At 45.6% G+C, this 18598-nt stretch overlaps 1 protein-coding gene across 2 annotated transcripts in view; it reads left to right on the top strand.

Moving 5' to 3' along the window:
* Window positions 1–1767: 1767 nt before the first annotated feature.
* The window catches only part of CCDC80 (coiled-coil domain containing 80), a 40307-nt gene continuing 23476 nt past the window's right edge, over window positions 1768–18598 (top strand). The window contains exons 1-3 of one of the 2 annotated variants that reach the window (XM_047875118.1): window positions 1768–2727; window positions 3169–5075; window positions 14485–14641. In XM_047875118.1, coding sequence (XP_047731074.1) covers window positions 3180–5075; window positions 14485–14641 — 2053 coding nt within the window. In that variant the 5' untranslated portion in view covers window positions 1768–2727; window positions 3169–3179. The remainder of the gene's footprint in view (window positions 2728–3168; window positions 5076–14484; window positions 14642–18598) is intronic. The other variant, XM_047875117.1, reaches the window with a different exon arrangement.

An 18598-nucleotide genomic window follows, 5' to 3' on the forward strand; every position in this document is an offset into this window, starting at 1 on the left:
CAGAAGGGAAGAAAGCCCCACGAAGACACACACACAGCTCAGGGCTGGGCTGGCTTCCCCTCTGGGTCAATTCCCCATGGCAAAACTGACTGTATTTCAACTTTACCAGTGCACAGGGGGCAAATGTGGTACACATCGTTAGGAGGTTGCTGAAAGGCATGGGATGTTTAAGGAAGAGGATAAAAGACTTTGAGAACCTATTAAGAAAGTCAAGAAGCACTGTTAGTTATTCCAGAAAGTAGCACTCTAAAAATATAAGTACTCTGGCTGAGAAAACAAATAATACTTCTCTCTGAATATGAGAAACACAAAAAGGAAGGAAGAGGAAAAAAGAGAAAGCATGGGGAGAAAATGAAAGAGGGAGACAGGATAGCATAATGCTGGGTAGATACTTCTAAATCTGGGTTCAAATTTCAGAGCTACCACCTACCATTCGTGCGATGTTGAGAAATTTATTTAAACTTACTAAGCTTCAATTTGTTCATCTGTAAAATGGGGGTCATCCCCCCTACCTTGTAGGGATGCTATGAGGGTTAGATAAAGGAAGATACAAAAGCACCAGGTCCAGGGATGCATGTGAAAATGCACAATAAATGGTAGTGTTATGAGTAGGGAAAAGACAAAAGTAAAAGAGAAGGAAAGAAGAAAGCTCAGTAAGGGATAGATGTGGAACACATTATGATGTAAGAAAGAAAATAACATCTGGGACTTCCAACTTAGCAGAGGCATTTATTTGATCAACTTAACAGGTGAATCCCATGAAAGGGGGAGTCTTCCCCGACCCCAGTAGATACAGAGTCTCTGTCTGAAGTTCATCTTTGTTACTGTACTCACAAGTGTCAGAAAGGGCTTCACAGGAGAGCCTTCCCTCTTGGCACACCTTGGTCTTGAAGCTGTGGGCTGAGAACCCTACACTCAACCCCCTACAGGTCTTTAATTCAGTGCTGGGAGTTTGTGTGAAGGAAAGGTAAATGTGACCAGTCGGAGACGGGACTGATCAAGGGGGTGGCAATTAGGAACCAGTGAGGGTAACCATTAACACGACCTAGCTTGAAGGAGGCTTCTGAGAATCCTGGTTCACCACTGTCTATGGCCGTTAATCCCGATTGAATGGTGCTCTTTCAGAGACCGGGCTAAATATCTGTATACCCCGAGGCGCCTTCTCTCACCACCAAGAGCTAAATCCCCATGGCAGGTCCAGGAGGTGGATGCACAGAGCTGTCTCAGTCTCTCCTTTGGAACCTGATATGACAACTTCTAAGGATTGCCTAAAACCCTCCAGACAGCAGAAGCCTCTGGGAGCACAATACTGCACTACATTCCCCCCACACCCCCAGACACACGATCATGTTCTCTGAGGAAGCTCTCTCTTAGCCTAGCGTCTCTAGCCAGAGCCCAGAACTAGAGATCATAATGCCCTTCTCCTGATGTAATGACCAATCACAATCTCAGGAGAACAGCAGCCATTGCTTACATTTCTAACCTTTTACCAGCTTCCTTCCATGCCAAAGAGAAAACTAGGAACAAGAACTCAGTAATATGATCCCCAATTAGCATAAAATAAAAACAACCCAGTCATGTTTTCCACGGGCTTTTCCAACCTCAAACTAAACACATGAAACAGGGAGAAAGAGATAAAAATATACACATGGAACTATAAATATATATACTGTCTGTGGATGTGCAGCCAAGCACCCTGAGCCAAATGAGTATCTGTCTCTAGGAAAGCCAAGCAGCCAGATGCAGAAATCTGAGAATTTTCCCTTTCCAAAGTACAATGTGAGTACAGACAGGAAGGGAAACTATCCTTCCTGGCAAGGAAGGGGTTAAGTTCTCAGCCATCCTATTTTAAAGTGATTTATGATGATGGGTAGTGTTTCAAAACTCTCCCCCACCCCAAAGAGCAGCCCTCCCCTTCCCCACCGAGAGTCCACACTCAACGTGCTGAAGTGAGAAGGAGGTGGTGTTTTGCTGATCTGTTAAATTCTTAGTGAAGTTTCCTTGATTTCCAGCGGCTGCTGTTGTTTGAGTTTGGTTTGGATCAAAACTGAGGTTGTCCTGGCATTTCTGGGACCGAGTCCAGGCAAGAGGAAGAAGAAAAAGGAGAAGGAAAAGAGGAGGAAAAAAAAAAAAAAGGTGGGGAGAAATAAAGGGAGGAGAGAAGCGCAGGAAAAGAAAAAAAAAGTCTTTTTCAACATCACATTCCTGTGTTTTCCCTCAGCCTGGAAAACATATTAATCCCAGTGCTTTTACGCTTGGAAACAAAGGGACTAAGCCAGACTGTGGGGGAAAGGGTGATAAGAAGGATCCTGGAACTCTAAAGAGAGAGCAAGATTCAGGACTAGCTGGGACTCCACTTCCAGGGGCGCCCTGTGTTGTCGGCACAGGGGACTGGCACACACAGACACACAAGACCGAGCAGAAACTACAGACAAATGGAGAAGCAAAGACTTACAAGGACAGCTCCTTTCACCTCATCCTACTTGTCAAGAAGGTGAAAAGACAGCCAGAGGAAAGAAGAAAGCAGCTCAGCCCTCAGGTCAGGACAGGCTGTGGGTCGGTGGCGCCTTTGGGAGCTGGAGTTGCAGCACACCCCCCTTTGTACCGCTCAGCCTGCAAAGGAGAAAGAGGCTTGGGAGGAAAAGTATTTCATCTAGAAAACTGTCCTGGGACCACACTTCAGATTGCCTTTTAAACCCTCTGCATTCCATCTCCATGAGCCACCATGTAAGTGTGTAATCTTTTCTGTCTTTGGTGTGTTTGTTTGTTTCTTTGTTGCTTATTTGAAGAAATGAAATAGGAATGTTGTCATCATTAACGTGTTCAGTGTGCCTTTTCTCTGGAGCATCAGAGAGCCCGTGGAAACATTGCACGCAGGCTGAATGGGGGAACTGAGCTGGGTTTCCTGCTTAATGGAACGGTCTCTGTTAAGCACTAACAAATTGCAGGGGTTTAAAAGCAACAGGATCTCATCCTATTTTCCATTCCCTGACCTCCTTCCTTCTTCTCTCACCATCCCTTCCCCCACCCCTTGGCCAAGATAGAGAAAGAGAAAAAATGCCCAGTTCTGTTTGCAATTAAATGATTTTCTTTTCTTTCTTTCTTTCTTTTTTTTTTTTTCACTCCCCCTCCCCCCTCTCTGTCTTTTGACCCCGCTGCCTTTCAAAGTGGATTGCACAATGACATGGAGAATGGGACTCAGTGTTACCATGCTGCTGGCAATGTGGCTGGTGTGCGGATCAGAACCCCACCTCCATGCCATGCATAGAGGGAGCCACGGAGGGCGGAAGGTGCCCCTGGTCTCCCCCGTCCACAGAAGGCCAGCCCGGCTTCTGAGGCACACAGGGAAGGCTCAGGGACTTGAGAGAACCACTGTGGAAGACCCAAAGCTTCCGCCTCTCCAAAGAAGGAGGAGTGTGCCCGTGTTGAGGGTGGCCCCCGCAACAGCCCCGCCAGCCCGGCCGCGCGGCAGTGGAGCCCCGGCGAGACCGAAGCAGAGACCAGGAGCCCCGAGCTCTCCGCGTGACATGATCCGAGATGAGGGGTCCTCAGCCCGTTCCAGAGTGTTGCGCTTCCCCTCTGGGTCCAGCTCTCCCAACATCCTCGCCAGCTTCGCAGGGAAGAACAGGGTGTGGGTCATCTCGGCGCCGCACGCCTCGGAAGGCTACTACCGCCTGATGATGAGCCTCCTGAAGGACGATGTGTACTGCGAGCTGGCCGAGAGGCACATCCAGCAGATCGTGCTGTTCCACCAGGCCGGCGAGGAAGGAGGCAAGGTGCGCAGGATCACCAGCGAGGGCCGCGTCCTGGAGCAGCCCCTGGACCCCAACCTCGTCCCAAAGCTCATGAGCTTCTTGAAGCTGGAGAAAGGCAAGTTCGGCATGGTGCTGTTGAAGAAGACGCTGCAGGTGGAGGAGCGCTACCCGTATCCGGTCAGGCTGGAGGCCCTGTATGAGATCATCGACCAGGGCCCCATCCGCCGGATAGAGAAAATCAGGCAGAAGGGTTTTGTCCAAAAATGTAAGGCGTCTGGGGTAGAGGGCCAGGTGGTGGAGGAGGGGAACCATGGTGGAGGAGCCGGAAGGCCAAGCCTGAGCGTTGAGAAGAGAAAAGAAGACCAGAGGCGAGCACAAGTCCCGCCGACCAGAGAGACTCGGGGGAAGGTGCTCAGGAAGCCGGCTACCGCCACGGCCGCTGCTCCCCCCGCTCCTCCAACCCCAAGGGCCGCCACCACCCTGTCTCCTGCTGCAGTGCCAACAGTGACCCGGGCCACCTCTCGGGTGGTCACCGCGGCTGCAAGACCGACAACCACCACGGCCTTTCCCACCACCCAGAGGCCCTGGACCCCCAGGGCGCACCCCTCCTCGGACGCCCACCGGCCCCCAGCAACTGCTGAGGTGGCCACGGCCAGGGAGCCCGGGGCCTCGGAGAATCTCTACCCCCAGCCCAGGAAGGAGCAGCACAGGGAGAGGCTGCAGGTCACCAGGAGGCCCAGCAAGGCCACCAGCTTGGAGAGCTTCACGGCTGCCCCTCCCACCACCGCCTCGGAGCACAGCACGCGGGCGGGCGCGGGCCGTCTCCGGGACAACCGCACCGACCGGCGGGAGCACGGCCACCGGGACCCAAACGTGGTGCCAGGTCCTCACAAGCCAGCGAAGGGGAAACCTCCCAAAAAGAAAGTCCAGGACAAAATCCTTAGCAATGAGTATGAGAGTAAATACGACCTCAGCAGGCCAACTGCCTCTCAGCTGGAGGACGAGTTGCAGGTGGGGAATATTCCCCCCCAGAAAGCAAAGGAATCCAAAAAGCACGAAAAGCTGGAGAAACCTGAGAAGGAGAAGAAAAAAAAGGTGAAAAACGAGAAAACAGACAAGTTACTCAAGAGTGAAAAGCAAGCGAAGAAGGATAAGGCTGAGAAAAAGAGCCGGCAGGAGAAAGAGAAGAGCAAGAAGAAAAAAGCAGGGAAAACAGAGCAGGATGGCTACCTGAAACCCACCACAAAACACTTCGCTCAGAGTCCCAGGAAGTCCGTGACCGATCTGCTGGGGTCCTTTGAAGGCAAACGACGACTTCTTGTAAGTAATCTCCCCAGCAGTGTTCTGTGGGCCGAAGCAGGGCACGTTAATGTTTGCTTTGTTATTTTTCTAAAATCATGTTGCTAGACGGCGGGCTGTGGCTGAACCCAGGCCGTGTGGAGAAGATCAGGAGGTGTGCCAAGAGAGGGTGGCCAGGCCCGTGCTCTGTGAACCTCTGTCCACACAGATTCCTGGCCCTAACGTCCAGACTCAATGGCCAGAGGACCTCAGACCTTGTGCCTGGGGAGGCACCTATGCTCAGCTTCTTCCAAACCTGTCAGTGCCCACCCCTCACCCTTAGCTCTCTCCCAAGGGATAGTTCTGGGTATAGTTCCTAAAATGGCATGCTTTGACTCTGGTGACAACTTAGGAAAAGGACTTATCTCTTCATGAGCTTAGGAACTAGACGCATGTGTGTGGGGAATTGGTAAAGTTTTTCCTCTTCCCCCTAATTAGGTCTGTATCAACACATGGAAGCCTCAAAAAGGAAAGTAAGGCAGCCTGGGTGGGGAGTGAGTGTGACTGGGAGTGGGGGAGGGTCCTTGTTGGTGTGACCCTCACAAATACTTTAAAACCAGCTGAAGTCTTCTCCCCTTAAAGATTGCCTCCCTCGTCACTGCCCAGCTTCCAGTAAGAGGCCAAAAAGGTAGAGTGTGAGGAACTGGGTTGATTGTTCCAATTTCCAATACCCTAGAGACAGATGTCAGTTTCTCCTGATCCCCTGTCAAATGAATGTGTGTGTGTGTGTGTGTGTGTGTGTGTGTGTGTGTGTGTGTAAGGAGACAAGCAGCTCTTTCTCCTACTTTGTGGGTGTTTCTGAAGCCACTGATGTTGAGCAAGCTGTAGGTCCACCTCAGGAGCTCTCTCTTTTGGCCATTACTTGCCTCCATCCAAAGAATGATAAAAGAATCTAGTCAAATCCAAGGAAGCCTTTGGACAGAAATGAATCCCATCCTAAATGTAAGGGCAGTTGTCATCAGCCATGTGAGAATGGCTCCTTCCCCTCTCCATGTCTCCTTGCCCCTTCTTTCAGGGCCCTTCCAAGATTTCTACCCCTTCTTAATACTGTCATTTTACTCCAGGCTGTCAAGGAGGAGAAGGTACCACACAATCACTTCAGAGAAAAGGATCAGAAATTAATGTTGGGCAATGTGGGTCAGGGATGAGTTTTTTCAGATACATGGGTGGGAAGGAGACCTCTCATGCCACCGAGGACAGCATCTGTCCTACCGAAGGCACAAGGTGACTCTGCACCTTGCATTATCCTCACCAAAGGAGACAGGCACTCTTCTCTCAAGGCATGTCTCAAAGGGGCTTTTAGTTTTTCCAGACTAATGATGGATTAATTGGTCATTAATGGATTAAGAATCTGAGCAGCGGGACTCTGGTGTCCATTCATCTTTAGTGGTTTCAAAAAAGCTGAAAGATGCATTTGAGCAGAGTCCCTGGTGGTGTTTATCATGGGCGAGACATGTCCCAAAATTCTCTTAGCTGTTCCACAATAGTGTACCTATGTATTAGAACAAAACGTAAGTTTTCATTGATTGTACAGGTTTGTGTGGTGTGTGTATGTGTGTTGTTATGTGGTGTTTTTTTTTTTTTGGTATATTTTACTCATTTTTAACTGAGCCTTAAAGTATATAAATTAGTTAGTAGAGGATATGCTGTCTGCTAGAGTACTTTAACAGCTACTTGGTTATTTTCAGAGGACATAAATTTAAGTGAGAATATTTTAGTCAGAACCAAAAGAATTGCTATTTCAGAGAAGAATTTACCTGGTACTTAAATGTTTATTAGAGAACCCAAGGGAGTCAACTGCTGTCTTTGGGGCGTGGGCAAGCATTGGCAGTGTGCTCCTCCTGAGTACACAGCACTTAGTCCAGCCTGTGAAAGCACATCACCCAACCCTGGCCATTTAGCCAACAGGGCAGGCGAAGTGTTCCTCGTGGGTAGGGTTCAAGCAGGGGAGAAATAATCCTGGGTAAAATGTCAGGATTGTAATTGTGCACCCGGCTGGCAAATACTGCCATTGCCCCTGGTTTCTGAGTCAAAAGAAAGAGGTTTTCATACTCTATCCCTGATATTAGTCATGCCTTTCATTTCTCCCCCTTTCTCTCTACTCCCTTAGTCAGGGATTTGAAAGTCCAGCTGGCTATTTTCTGCTTTAAACAGTATCCCTGATCATAAATTTCTAGCAAATGAAAATCAAGCGACAGTTTCTGCTGATGTCATGTGAGGCAAAACAGAAACCAGCTGGGATTGCTCACGGCAGTGTTGCTCTTTGGGGCTGGTGAACGAACCAGGTTTGTTATTAGAAAGAAAGTAGCAAGAGGAGGCAGTTCAATCTTGCCATCCCGCATGTGCCCAGCTGATGATCCTATCAGAAATGTGTGTTCTGAAGAGCTAATATCTAAAATAGGAATGGGCGAGAAAAGACAAGATGAAATAAACGTGACAAAATAGCAAAAGATGGAGAGAAAAGAAATTCCATTTCACCAGGCAGAGAGGAGACTTGTGTTTCTGGGCGAAAGGGCTTGTTGGTGCCATTTGTCTTTTTCTACTCATTTTTCCCATTCGACACGCCGGTGTTACTCGGGAGGTTCAGTGATTCAATTAATATTCACTAAGGCTCAGCACGCTCTGAGTTGTTAAAGACGGCTGACAACATATACCTCCAACTGGCCTCAACCTAACCCAGTGTGCTCGGACTGAAATAAGGTGTCACTCCCAGAAATCACGCAGGACTTTGAGCTCATCTTTCCAGTTTTTCCGTAACCTGGTGCCCAAGTACAATTTATCACAAAGCCCTAGTGCTTTTACACTTATTTAGATCATTCTTTAGATGTGAAAACATCATGTAATCACTCCTTATCCAATTTTTTAGAGAAACGGTGGCTGCAGTGGTATGAGTGAACATCATAGTAGGGACCTTCAAAGGAGCTGCAAGTAAAAACAGGTTTCCTACTCTGAGGCCAGAGGTCAGTCCTTCCAAGCCCCTGCCTGTCAGCCTGTGAACAGAAAAGGGCACATCCTTTGGCAACGTAAGGTGCTTCACCAAAACTGTGTGGTTTAATTTTCACAACAACCCCATGAGAAAGGACTGATTAACTCTACCATACAGCCAAGAAAAGAAGTTCAGAGAGGTTGAGAAGTTTCCCAAGGTGTGCAGCTAATATGTGGCAGAGTCAGAGTTAGAACTCGGGTCTGTTTGATTTTTCTTAAGTTTATTTATTTATTTTGAGAGAGAGAGAAAAAACATGAGTCAGGGAGGGGCAGAGAGAGAGAGGGAGAAAAAAAATCAAGCAGGCTCCGCACTGTCAGCACAGAGCTGGTTGCGGGGCTCAAACCCACCAACTGTGAGATCTTGACCCGAGCCAAAGTTGGATGCTTAACTGACTGAGCCACCCAGGCACCTGGGCCTGTTTGATTTTAAAGCTCACATTCCAGCCTCTCCCTCTATTCTGCCTTCCTATAGGTGTGAGCTTCTAGTGGGCATAAGCAGTAAAGTGAGGGGGAAACTAAGGATTCATCCTGTTAATCAATACAGATGTTTTAAAATTCACTTTCAACCCTAAATTACTCAGGTAAATGGCCAGGTATATCAATTGTCAACATTTTTTTGCTAAGCAACAATGTAGAGTTTCCGCCTTTAATACCCAGGTAATTCTCTGCACCTTAGCTCTCTGGCTTTCCTGGCCCTCAGTCAGTGGAGAACAATAGACTGAATCCCTGTTAACCTAATCCCTCAGACCGGTTGGTGTCAGTTTGGGATTGACAACGTAAGAACACAGTTAAGCCTTTTATCATGAAAACATTGGAACTATGTGGAGCCAAGCTCTAAAGCCACCACTTTGTGCCCCGAGATGTCCCTACTTGTCAATTAGCAAGAGGCCTCATAATGTGGGACTGCATAGACTCGAGATCAAGTTTATGTACTCTTTGGAGACTGAATCTCTTCTAATGCAACTGGGTTCACACTTTTAGCCTTACCTCAGAAATCTGGGTATTGGGACAACAAGCCACTTATTTGGTTTAATTTTAGAAAGGGATACAAAGCTCTGCTTTACTGAGACGACTAGCTTGAATGTCATTTTTCAGAATCCTGTAAAAATCTCGTGTTTTGATCCTAGCGCAGCACTTAGAAGAAGCTGAAACTTAAAATATCTTCCCTCTGGCATCCTCCCATTCCTGTTTGCTCCCTTTACTTATGCAAACTGGCTTCATGACATTCTGAGGCTCCTTGTGCCAACACACCAGTTGGAAACAGAAATGTAAAAAAGAACACAACACAATTCTCTATTCATGACACATGCCCTGATTTATCACCACCAAACTGGAAAGAGGGCAAGTGTCAGACAATAATGTTTACCAAAAAGCTCTAGGATGCTCTTTTTAGGAAGAGGGGACTGGACATGGTTACCATTTTAAATACCGTTGGAAATACTGCCGAACTGAACAGTGAATGGGCTGGAGGTGTCAGTATACAGAGAAAGAGTCGCCAAAATATGTTCACGTGATTGGCCTCCTCTGATACAAACTCGAGGAACAGATTAAATGGGGGTGGGGGGGGGAGGAGTGTCTTTATCAGCTGGTTTGCAGGCTGCATCTAGACATTCTTCAGCAGGGGACCACTTCCTCTCCTCTGGCTGGAGTAATCTGTGGGACCCTGTTATGCCCAGAATTCGTGATCCCCAAAGACCACTAGGGAGCCGAGTCCGATGCAAAAGCAAAGAGCCTTTATTCGAGCTAGCTTGAGCTCAATCCCCTACCTGCACCGAGGCAGCGGTGAGATACCAGGGAAAGAGAGCGAGTTTCAAAAGGACAAAGGTTTTATTGGGGCCTGGGGGCAGTTGGTGAGGTAATGGCTATGGCCTCAGCCGATTGGCTGGGGAGGGGTCCTGGGGAAGGGTCCGGCAGGTGAGGGAGGGTTTACTCAAGGGGAGGAGGTGTGGTCAAGGTGAAGGACACAGAACAAGATGGAGTCGGCTGGCGTAGGCCCGCCCTTTCATTCCCCCCTTGTCATGTAGCTTACGGACCCAATCATGGGACCGGCTGCATTTATGGTGACAAGGAGAACAGAGTCTGGAGGTTTACGCAAAGTTCTGGGAACCAAGTGTCCCTGGGGTGGCTCTGGGAGGTCTGATTAAGTATTGTCCCCGAGCTGGTGTCTGTGATCTGCCAGGTGATGTTTTGGGGGGCGTGGGGACTCCCGGCAGCATGAGCAATGACAAGCAGAGTTAACAGAGTTACCAATATTAGGTAGGTCGAATGCGCTGTAGCTTGAGCTTGAGCGGGTTGTGTTGGTCCCGACTGATGGCCCATCGCGTGACGAAGTCCTTCCCGATCGAGGAGGGGTCCGCTGGCTGAGCGTGGGTGTGATGGACCCAGGTCGCGATGCCGTCTACCTTGAGAGCGGTGGGGGTTGTCAACACCACGATGTAGGGTCCCTTCCAGCGCGGCTCGAGAGTCTCTCGGTGGTGCCTCTTCACGTAGACCCAGTCTCCCGGCCTGTACTGATGAGGTGTCGGGATCGGGCCAGCCTCGTAGATGGCACGGAGGCGTGGCCAAATGTCCTCGTGCGCCCTCTGGAGCCCGCTCAAGGAAAGAAAAAGTTCTTGATCTTTAAACTCAGCAATAAGTTCAGCTAGAAGGCTGGGAATAACAGGGGGTGGCCTGCCAAACATGATCTCGTAGGGAGTAAAACCCAGAGTGTAAGGAGTGTTTCTAACCCGGTAAAGGGCGTACGGTAGGAGAGTCGCCCAGTCCCCGCCAGTCTCCATGGTTAATTTGGTAAGGGTCTCTTTTAGGGTTCTATTCATTCTTTCTACCTGTCCTGAGCTCTGGGGCCTATAAGCACAATGTAATTTCCAGTTTGCCCCCACCGCCTTGGCTACTGCCTGTGTTACCTGTGAGATAAAAGCTGGTCCATTGTCTGATCCTACCAGGGCAGGAAAACCATACCTGGGTAAGATGTCTTCTAGTAGCTTCTTAGCCACCGTCTGAGCCGTTTCATGCTTGGTTGGGTATGCCTCCACCCAGCCAGAGAAGCTGTCTGTAAATACTAAAAGATATTTAAAACCATACTTTCCTGGTTTGACTTCAGTGAAGTCGACTTCCCATTGGGCTCCCAGTCTGGTGCCTCTGAGCCTGGTTCCTTTTTTATTTGATGTGGCCCTCGCGTTGGTGAGTTGGCCTGCATCTGAAGAGCAATTAAAAGAAGAAAGTGGCCATTGTGGGCCAGTAAAGGCATTAAGAAGGATCTTGCATTTGAAGACTACATGAGATGTGGATAAGGGGGAGGGGAGGGAGAGCTTTCTGGGTGGAAAGAGTGATAGGGGCCAAGGCAGAGGAAGGAATGAGAGTGAACTCTTCAGAGGCAACATACACGTATGGTGTTTGTGTGCACACAGCCTATAGATAGATAGATAGATAGATAGATAGAATTTTTTTCTTGATTTTCACTACTTGATGAGTGGCAGAGTTGTTCTGTTATAAAGATGCAAAAGCTAAGGTTCATAAGGTTTAAGTGGTCTTGTTGAGGCTGCAGGGTAGCCAACGGTGGAACTAGGAGAAAATGCAGGCCCTCCCACTTTGGCTGCAGACACCCTTTCTCTGTGCCACTCTGCCCAGATTCCTTTCATTTCACCATTGAGAGCAGTCTGGCTGAAGAGTGAAGAGGTCATGTAAGGGAGGAATAAGAGGAAAGGTTAGCAAGAGAGAGCCTGGGGCCAGGTTGCCGAGGGAGGGAGGAAATGAGTCATGCAAAATAAATGTCACCTCACTGGTGGGTTAAGGCATCCCTGGGCATAGGTCCTGAGATGCAAATAAACATCAGGGCTCTTTATTTACCTCTGTTGGATTCCCACTGGGTATCCAATGGCCTCAGGCTGTAGTGTTCAGAGGTACCGAGAAAAACTGCCAGGCAGGGGAGGATGAGGTTCTGTACGAGATTCTATATTGTCTGCAAACCCCAGTTATGCACAAGAAGGACAAAGGGACCAGAAGTAGTTTTGAGGAATCTGGAAATCCTGTCATGTCATGTCATGTCATATCATAGACTGTAATGGTTCATGGCAAAATATGTCAAGAATGAAATGTATGGATTTGAAGTTACAGTGGCAGGTAACTATCAGTCATCTAGCACATGGGCACTCCTCTAAATATATTCTAAATATAGAAAAAGGAATCCAAGATCATTACCAGTAGAACTTACCCTTGTTTTTGACGGTTTTGTGTTTTCACGTAAACATTCATTTATTTTAAAATAGTGTGTTTGTGAGCAAAGAATGGCCAGAAAGAAAAACCTAAAACATACCAACTGAAAATAAAACTCCAAGATTTGGGCCACCACCAAAGCTGAAGAAATGCTTTCAAATCTCATAAAGCTAATTAAAAACTAACAAACAAAGCAAAAATATCATCACCGTGTATTTTTTATAGCCACTTTAAATCTTTTTTTAAGGCTGAGTATGAATCAAGGAATACATTTGGGGAAATACTATTTTTCCTTTGGGAAATTACATTTCTAAAATAAGCATTTTCTACCCAACCCTGTCTGAACAGGCATATAAACATGAAATCAAAAATAAACAAAATCATGACTACTTAAAGTAAATAACAACCTGAGGGGAAAAGAATTTAATCCCAGAAAAATCTTTGTTAATGTTCCACTCAAAAGTGTTATTGAACACATTTTGATATCCACGAGTGATAGAATTTGGCAGGCACAGGAAATCTTTAAAAGGGAAAGCCTACAGGCAACAATTAACACATCTTTGACAGAGAAAGATAAATACCAATATCAAGCTGGGAGCAGATTTAGTAACCATTTTGATAAAGTGTGAGGATGAGGTTTAGCAACATGGTGACTTCCTTTCTGAAAAATGCCAAGCTAATAGTCACAAACTTCAGAAATATTTTGTAAGTTTAGATGGGCAAGTAGCAAAGTGGCTGATAAAAGCATAAGAGACTCTTAAAAACTGAGAACAAACTGAGGGTTGATGGAGGGTGGGAGGGAGGGGAGGGTGGGTGATGGGTATTGAGGAGGGCACCTTTTGGGATGAGCACTGGGTGTTGTATGGAAACCAATTTGACAATAAATTTCATATATTGAAAAATAAAAGAAAAAGAAAGGAAAGGGAATACCAAAAAAAAAAAAAAAAAGAAAAGAAAAAGAAAAAAAGAAAAGTGGCTGATAAATTTGAATGTGGTCAAGTTCGAGAAATGTGTGTAGAGGCTGGTCTCTAAGCTAAGTGACGAGTTAGCAAAAGATCAATAGATAGCCTTCAATGCAGACACCAGCCTAGTGAGGTATGTGGGGTCAAAGAGCTCAACAAAGACCTGGTCATCCTCAGAATGAAACTTCACATCAGTGGGCAGGGTGAACACCACCATGCCCACTCACTTGTGGAGTGAGGTATACAGTTCTGGTTTCTGCTCATGAAAAATGTGGTAGAATTGGAGAAGGCTCAGGAAAAGGCTACAAAAATAATCAAGGAAGCAGAAAAGCTTTTATATCCACTTAGATAGGAGCATTGAGACATTCTTAGAGCATTCAACAGGAGCCCTAAAAATAAGGATATTCTCTTTTTCTACAAAATTACAAAATATGTTGTCCCAGATGGCTCCACTGACTACAGCATCTCTTTCTTTTGCTCTATTTTTCCTCTTTTTTCCCCAGAACTCAGGGGTTCAAAGTGAGCTTGAAAGACACAAGGAGTTAGGTGAAAAATACCAGGTCTGAGTTAGAAAGAAGGCTGAAATGAAACAGTAAAAATCCATCCTGTTGGGGGATTCGAATGTCAAAGAAGTCTGCCACAAGCTCTGTATGGGCCCAGTGTGACAAAACATAGGCGAAAAGGCCATCCTAAAAACTTTCTGCAAGTTGCCTACTAAAGATACTGAGTCATTGAATGTTCCGTAGTGCCCCAGGCCTGGTTATGAAGCTCTCTCAACCCTATGGGACATGACACAAAAGAGTAAAAACCACTGAACTTACAAATGTGTGAACTGCCAATTAGGATTATGAAGACCAAAAGGAAGGAAAGGAGATAGCATTTATTGAACAATCATGACATGTCAAGCATTCATGTAATGCTCGTAACAGCCTTGCAAAACAAGTATTCCTGTGCAGACTTCACAGATGAGAAAACTAAGGCACATGGAGACTGGTGATAAAGATAACTGGTGGGAACAGAAAATTCTAAGGTGTCTGGAACCATTGAAATAAAGAGGGCCTTTCTGAACGGCCTGTTTTGGCCCTAACTATGCTAAGTGTCCAGGGGAGCGCTTTAGTTGACTTTAGTGCCAGTCACTGCCAGCCCTCTATTCCAAATGTTCCCTTTGGATTTTGCCTCTGTGTACAACCATCACTGTGAATTAATATTTGCTTGCCTCCGCCTGCCTTTAGCTGATCACCGCTCCTAAGGTTGAGAACAACATGTATGTGCAACAGCGAGATGAGTATCTGGAAAGCTTCTGCAAGATGGCCACCAGGAAAATCTCCGTGATCACCATCTTTGGCCCTGTCAACAACAGCACCATGAAAATCGACCACTTCCAGCTAGGTTCTCTTAAACATTTTAATTACATTATTGTTTTTCTCATACGTAAGGTGGGACAAACTTTATGGGAGAGGTCAGTGGGAAATTAAGAGGAAAATTCAGATATTCAGAGGGCTCTTTCCTTGTCGTAACAAAGGTCAGCTTACCTACCTACTTATGTTAACTGTTCCACATGGTTCTGGTGTAGGTTTTTGGCACTTTAATATGAAAAAATAAATATGCAAGAATTCTATGGTTTGCAGATCAATAAGGTAGAGAAAAATGTGAGAGGTAATACAGTGGTGGGACAGCCAGAAAAGTATGTAGACAGTTTCTTCTGGATCTGGAGTCTTCTTGCCTGTGACTAATACCATCTGATCTTCCTGCTGCCTTCATGCTGCAGGTGACTCACTCACAGATGGGGACCTGCCAGGCCCTTGGAAGCACTTGACTCTGGCAAGACTGGGGAGGGCTGAGAGACGCTGTTCAGCTAAATGAAAAGTCACTGAAAGTGTGGACTGAACTGCACCCAAGTCCTTTTGGAGAGCAGAAGAATTTGGCTGAATGTAGAGTTTTCACAATTTTTCATATTAATGGTGCATGTGAGGCTCAGGAGGTGCACAGCTCAGTGCTGGGCAGCTGTCTAACTTCTTGCAATTCTCATGGGAATGTCGCAAGACTTACTGTGAGTAGTTCAGCCACAAAGTCAGAAGCCCCAGATCTGACCCACCCAGTTTCTTTTATAATTATTACATCTCTGGGGCTTTATCTTTTAAAAAAAAAAAACTTTTACCCTTCATGTATTCTCGACTTCTCAAAGTTTTTATTTTAACTATAATGAAAGTCCTTCATATTTTACCATATGCATATCCTGCCTATTTTTCATAAAATATATTTCCTCTGAAAGAATATAAAACATATTTTCCCCATTAGTTAACAGTTAGCTTCAATATATATAACACATTAGCTCACAGATTTTTCTGTCATGTGATCTTGATGTAACAGAACACATAGTAGTCATAATTATGTCATGAGAATGTCATTTGGTTTGAATATTGTCTGGCTTCTAAATCATATTTTTTAAATTGTGGTTAAAACACAACAGAAGACTGAACTTCTTAACTAATTTCTAAGTGCACGGTATAGTGTTTTTAACTAGAGGCACAATATTGTATGGCAGGTCTCTAGAATTTATTCAGATACGGAATTTCAGTTATGCCTTCTCTCTTTTTATTAACTCACCTTCCACTGAGATAGCTCCAAAGGATGGAAAATAAATTCCATCCTTTCCAATGTCCCATCATAAATCATTGTGGATTGGTGATTGGTTTGTGGACATTAATCCTTGTGCGGCATGTGTTTGGGAGAGAAAACAACAACAAGGTCCTTTACCAAAACAACAATACTCATACATACAAACAGAAGATACGACAGAAGGTCTAGAGTCAAACAGACCAGTTCAAACCAACAGTCCCAACTTATTTCTTGTGTGACTTTGGGCAAGTTACTTCCTAAGCCTCAGCCTTGAAAATAATTATATCTCTTTCACAGGCTATGGTGAGGATTTAGCAAGGTAATGTGTATAAATATGTGCCATATAATAAGTACTATGATGGGGTCATCATTACCACCATTTTTTCCGGCAGGCATCTGGAGATCAACGAACTGTCACAGGGACTAGAGCACCTATAATGAAAAGGGACTTGTAATTGCTTTCTGCTAATTACAGAATGTTAACAGTGAACCCTCATGACTGCCCTTCGAGGTCACAAGGTGCATTACTACTCCTGGTAATAAAACCAAAGCCCAAAAGACTAATACTACAAAGCCACATATTTAGTGTTTAACTGAGATTCAACCATTAGCTTCCTGGATTTTTAAATAGTAGCAAGAGCCAGTGAGCTTAATTACAGCCCAGATGTCTAGAAAGGAAGTAGGTATTCAATCTAGTGCAGAAGCTGGTGCTGGCTGGTGATAAAAGGCCTCCTCCACCAGGTGTTTCCAGTGTCAAATGTGTTGCCCACCAACCCTTACACAAAGAAACCTCATTCCTTATTTCAGAGAAGTTTGGAAAAATCATTATATGTTCTACTTCAGTCTCTATGTGGTCCCAACTGTTATAAGCATCTGGTGTTGCCTTGGCAAATTTTTAGTATTAATCCTGCTGTTTTTTAGACATCTGGATTAAATATGAGCTGTAGAGGCACTGAGGGTTTTTCTTCCCTGCCCTATTGGAAATCAGGTATTGTGCATTGGTGTTTGCCTCTCACTGAATGGCAGTTTGGACTTGATCTGGGGGGGGGGGGGGCGGGGGGGGGCTTTTATTTTGTTCCTCATTTAATTCCTGGAAGGCCTTTCTCTCCTCGTGTTATGTCCCAGCTTACCCTTATGGGAAAGGCCATAGAACTTTCAGCCAAGACTGGGAGCCAGCCATGGGAAAACAGGAATTGGCATGCATCATGGGCTCAGTGAACCAAACTCTAGCCTTGACCAATTTTCAGCTGGAAATCTATCAGATGGCCTTACTTTCCTTAAAAATAAATCAAGTAGTCTCTCCTCTTCCAGACTTTTACTGGGCCTCAAAAACAGAGACCCACATCCAACTACACTGTGGGCTGTACTCACCAGCTGGTCCATCTCGCTAAGTGTATTTGAACTATAAATGATGGACCCACAAATTCCAGGAAATTTACCTTAAGATTTCAGTCGTTAGCCTAATGAAAGTCACTCATGCCTGAGCAAATTGCAATGCAGGATAAGCCCATCTGGTTTTTTCATCCAAGATAATATTATACATGAGAGTTTAGAAAGACATGGTACATTAAAGCATTCCCAATTGTTAGTGGTATTTAAAATATCAATTGGGTAGAAAAATTTGTATCTATGTCAAGAGGAGGAATTACAGACTAAGTGTGCAGATGGGAAGAAGTTGCTGGCCTAAGACACTTTGTTGCAGAACTGAAAAGAGAAACTGAGGGGAAAGCACAGCAAACATGTTTCTTTCTTAGCAGAATAGAGGGCTGAAAAATATTTGACACTGATAGTCAATCACCGGATTTTAAGGGCCAGAACATACGGACATTTTTATGGGGCAAAGGAAGTTCTTTGATGGCCTCCTTTGAAGGAAGAAGACTCTAAGGGTAATTGATGAGAAAGGAGGTGGGGAAGTTGATGGGCTCATGGATGGAACATGACAACAGGAAAGAAAGTGATTCCATAGTCCCATGAATAAAGAATTCATGGGTGCATTTCTAAAATACCTTTGATAGGTGAAAATGATAGACTCCATTTCAGCCTAATATTCTCTTTCTGTCTTTGATCCTGTTGAAGAGAATTGTTCTTTATGGACAAGCCTCATAGGCTCCATAACAATGTAGAGTGTCACTTTTCCTCAGGAGCACCTGAAAATTTGACCCTTTGCCCCAACTCCTCCTTTCTTCCATCAGTAGTGACAGTGCCTGGCAGCTGCCTTCTTCAGACCCTGCCACTTTGTGCAGGGAGGCAAGGCTGGGGGAGTGATCACACTTCCAGGCACTGGCTTGGCGTCGCTCTCTGTTTATTCTGTCTTTGATTATCAATCACGCTGTGTCCTCAAGGCAGGGAAGCCTGCCCCCAGCTTGTCCATCATCCCATTTCACTGCCCTCTTGCCTCTCAAGTGTGTCAGTGTCAAGATCAACCCCTGATGATCAAGGAGTGAAAAGCACCTGATAAGCCAACCATACAAAACAAGTGCTTGGAGAATGTGGTGGAGGAATTAGCTCTTCCAGTTGCAGTCATTAGAGAAGGTGTAAATGTCAGAAAATTTTGAAAAGTGGGTTGATTCATTGGAGGGGCCTTGAAAATGGAGTAGATTTGTTGACAGATGATGATTCTATCAAAGTACTTTTTGTTTTTATTTATTTTTTTTAAAGAGAATTGGATTTTTGGATTCCAAAGTCAAAGCTACACAAAAAGGTACCCACAGACAAATGTTACACCCA

This window comes from Prionailurus viverrinus, chromosome C2 (genome assembly GCF_022837055.1).
Source record: "Prionailurus viverrinus isolate Anna chromosome C2, UM_Priviv_1.0, whole genome shotgun sequence".
NCBI classification, from domain to species: Eukaryota; Metazoa; Chordata; class Mammalia; order Carnivora; family Felidae; genus Prionailurus; species Prionailurus viverrinus.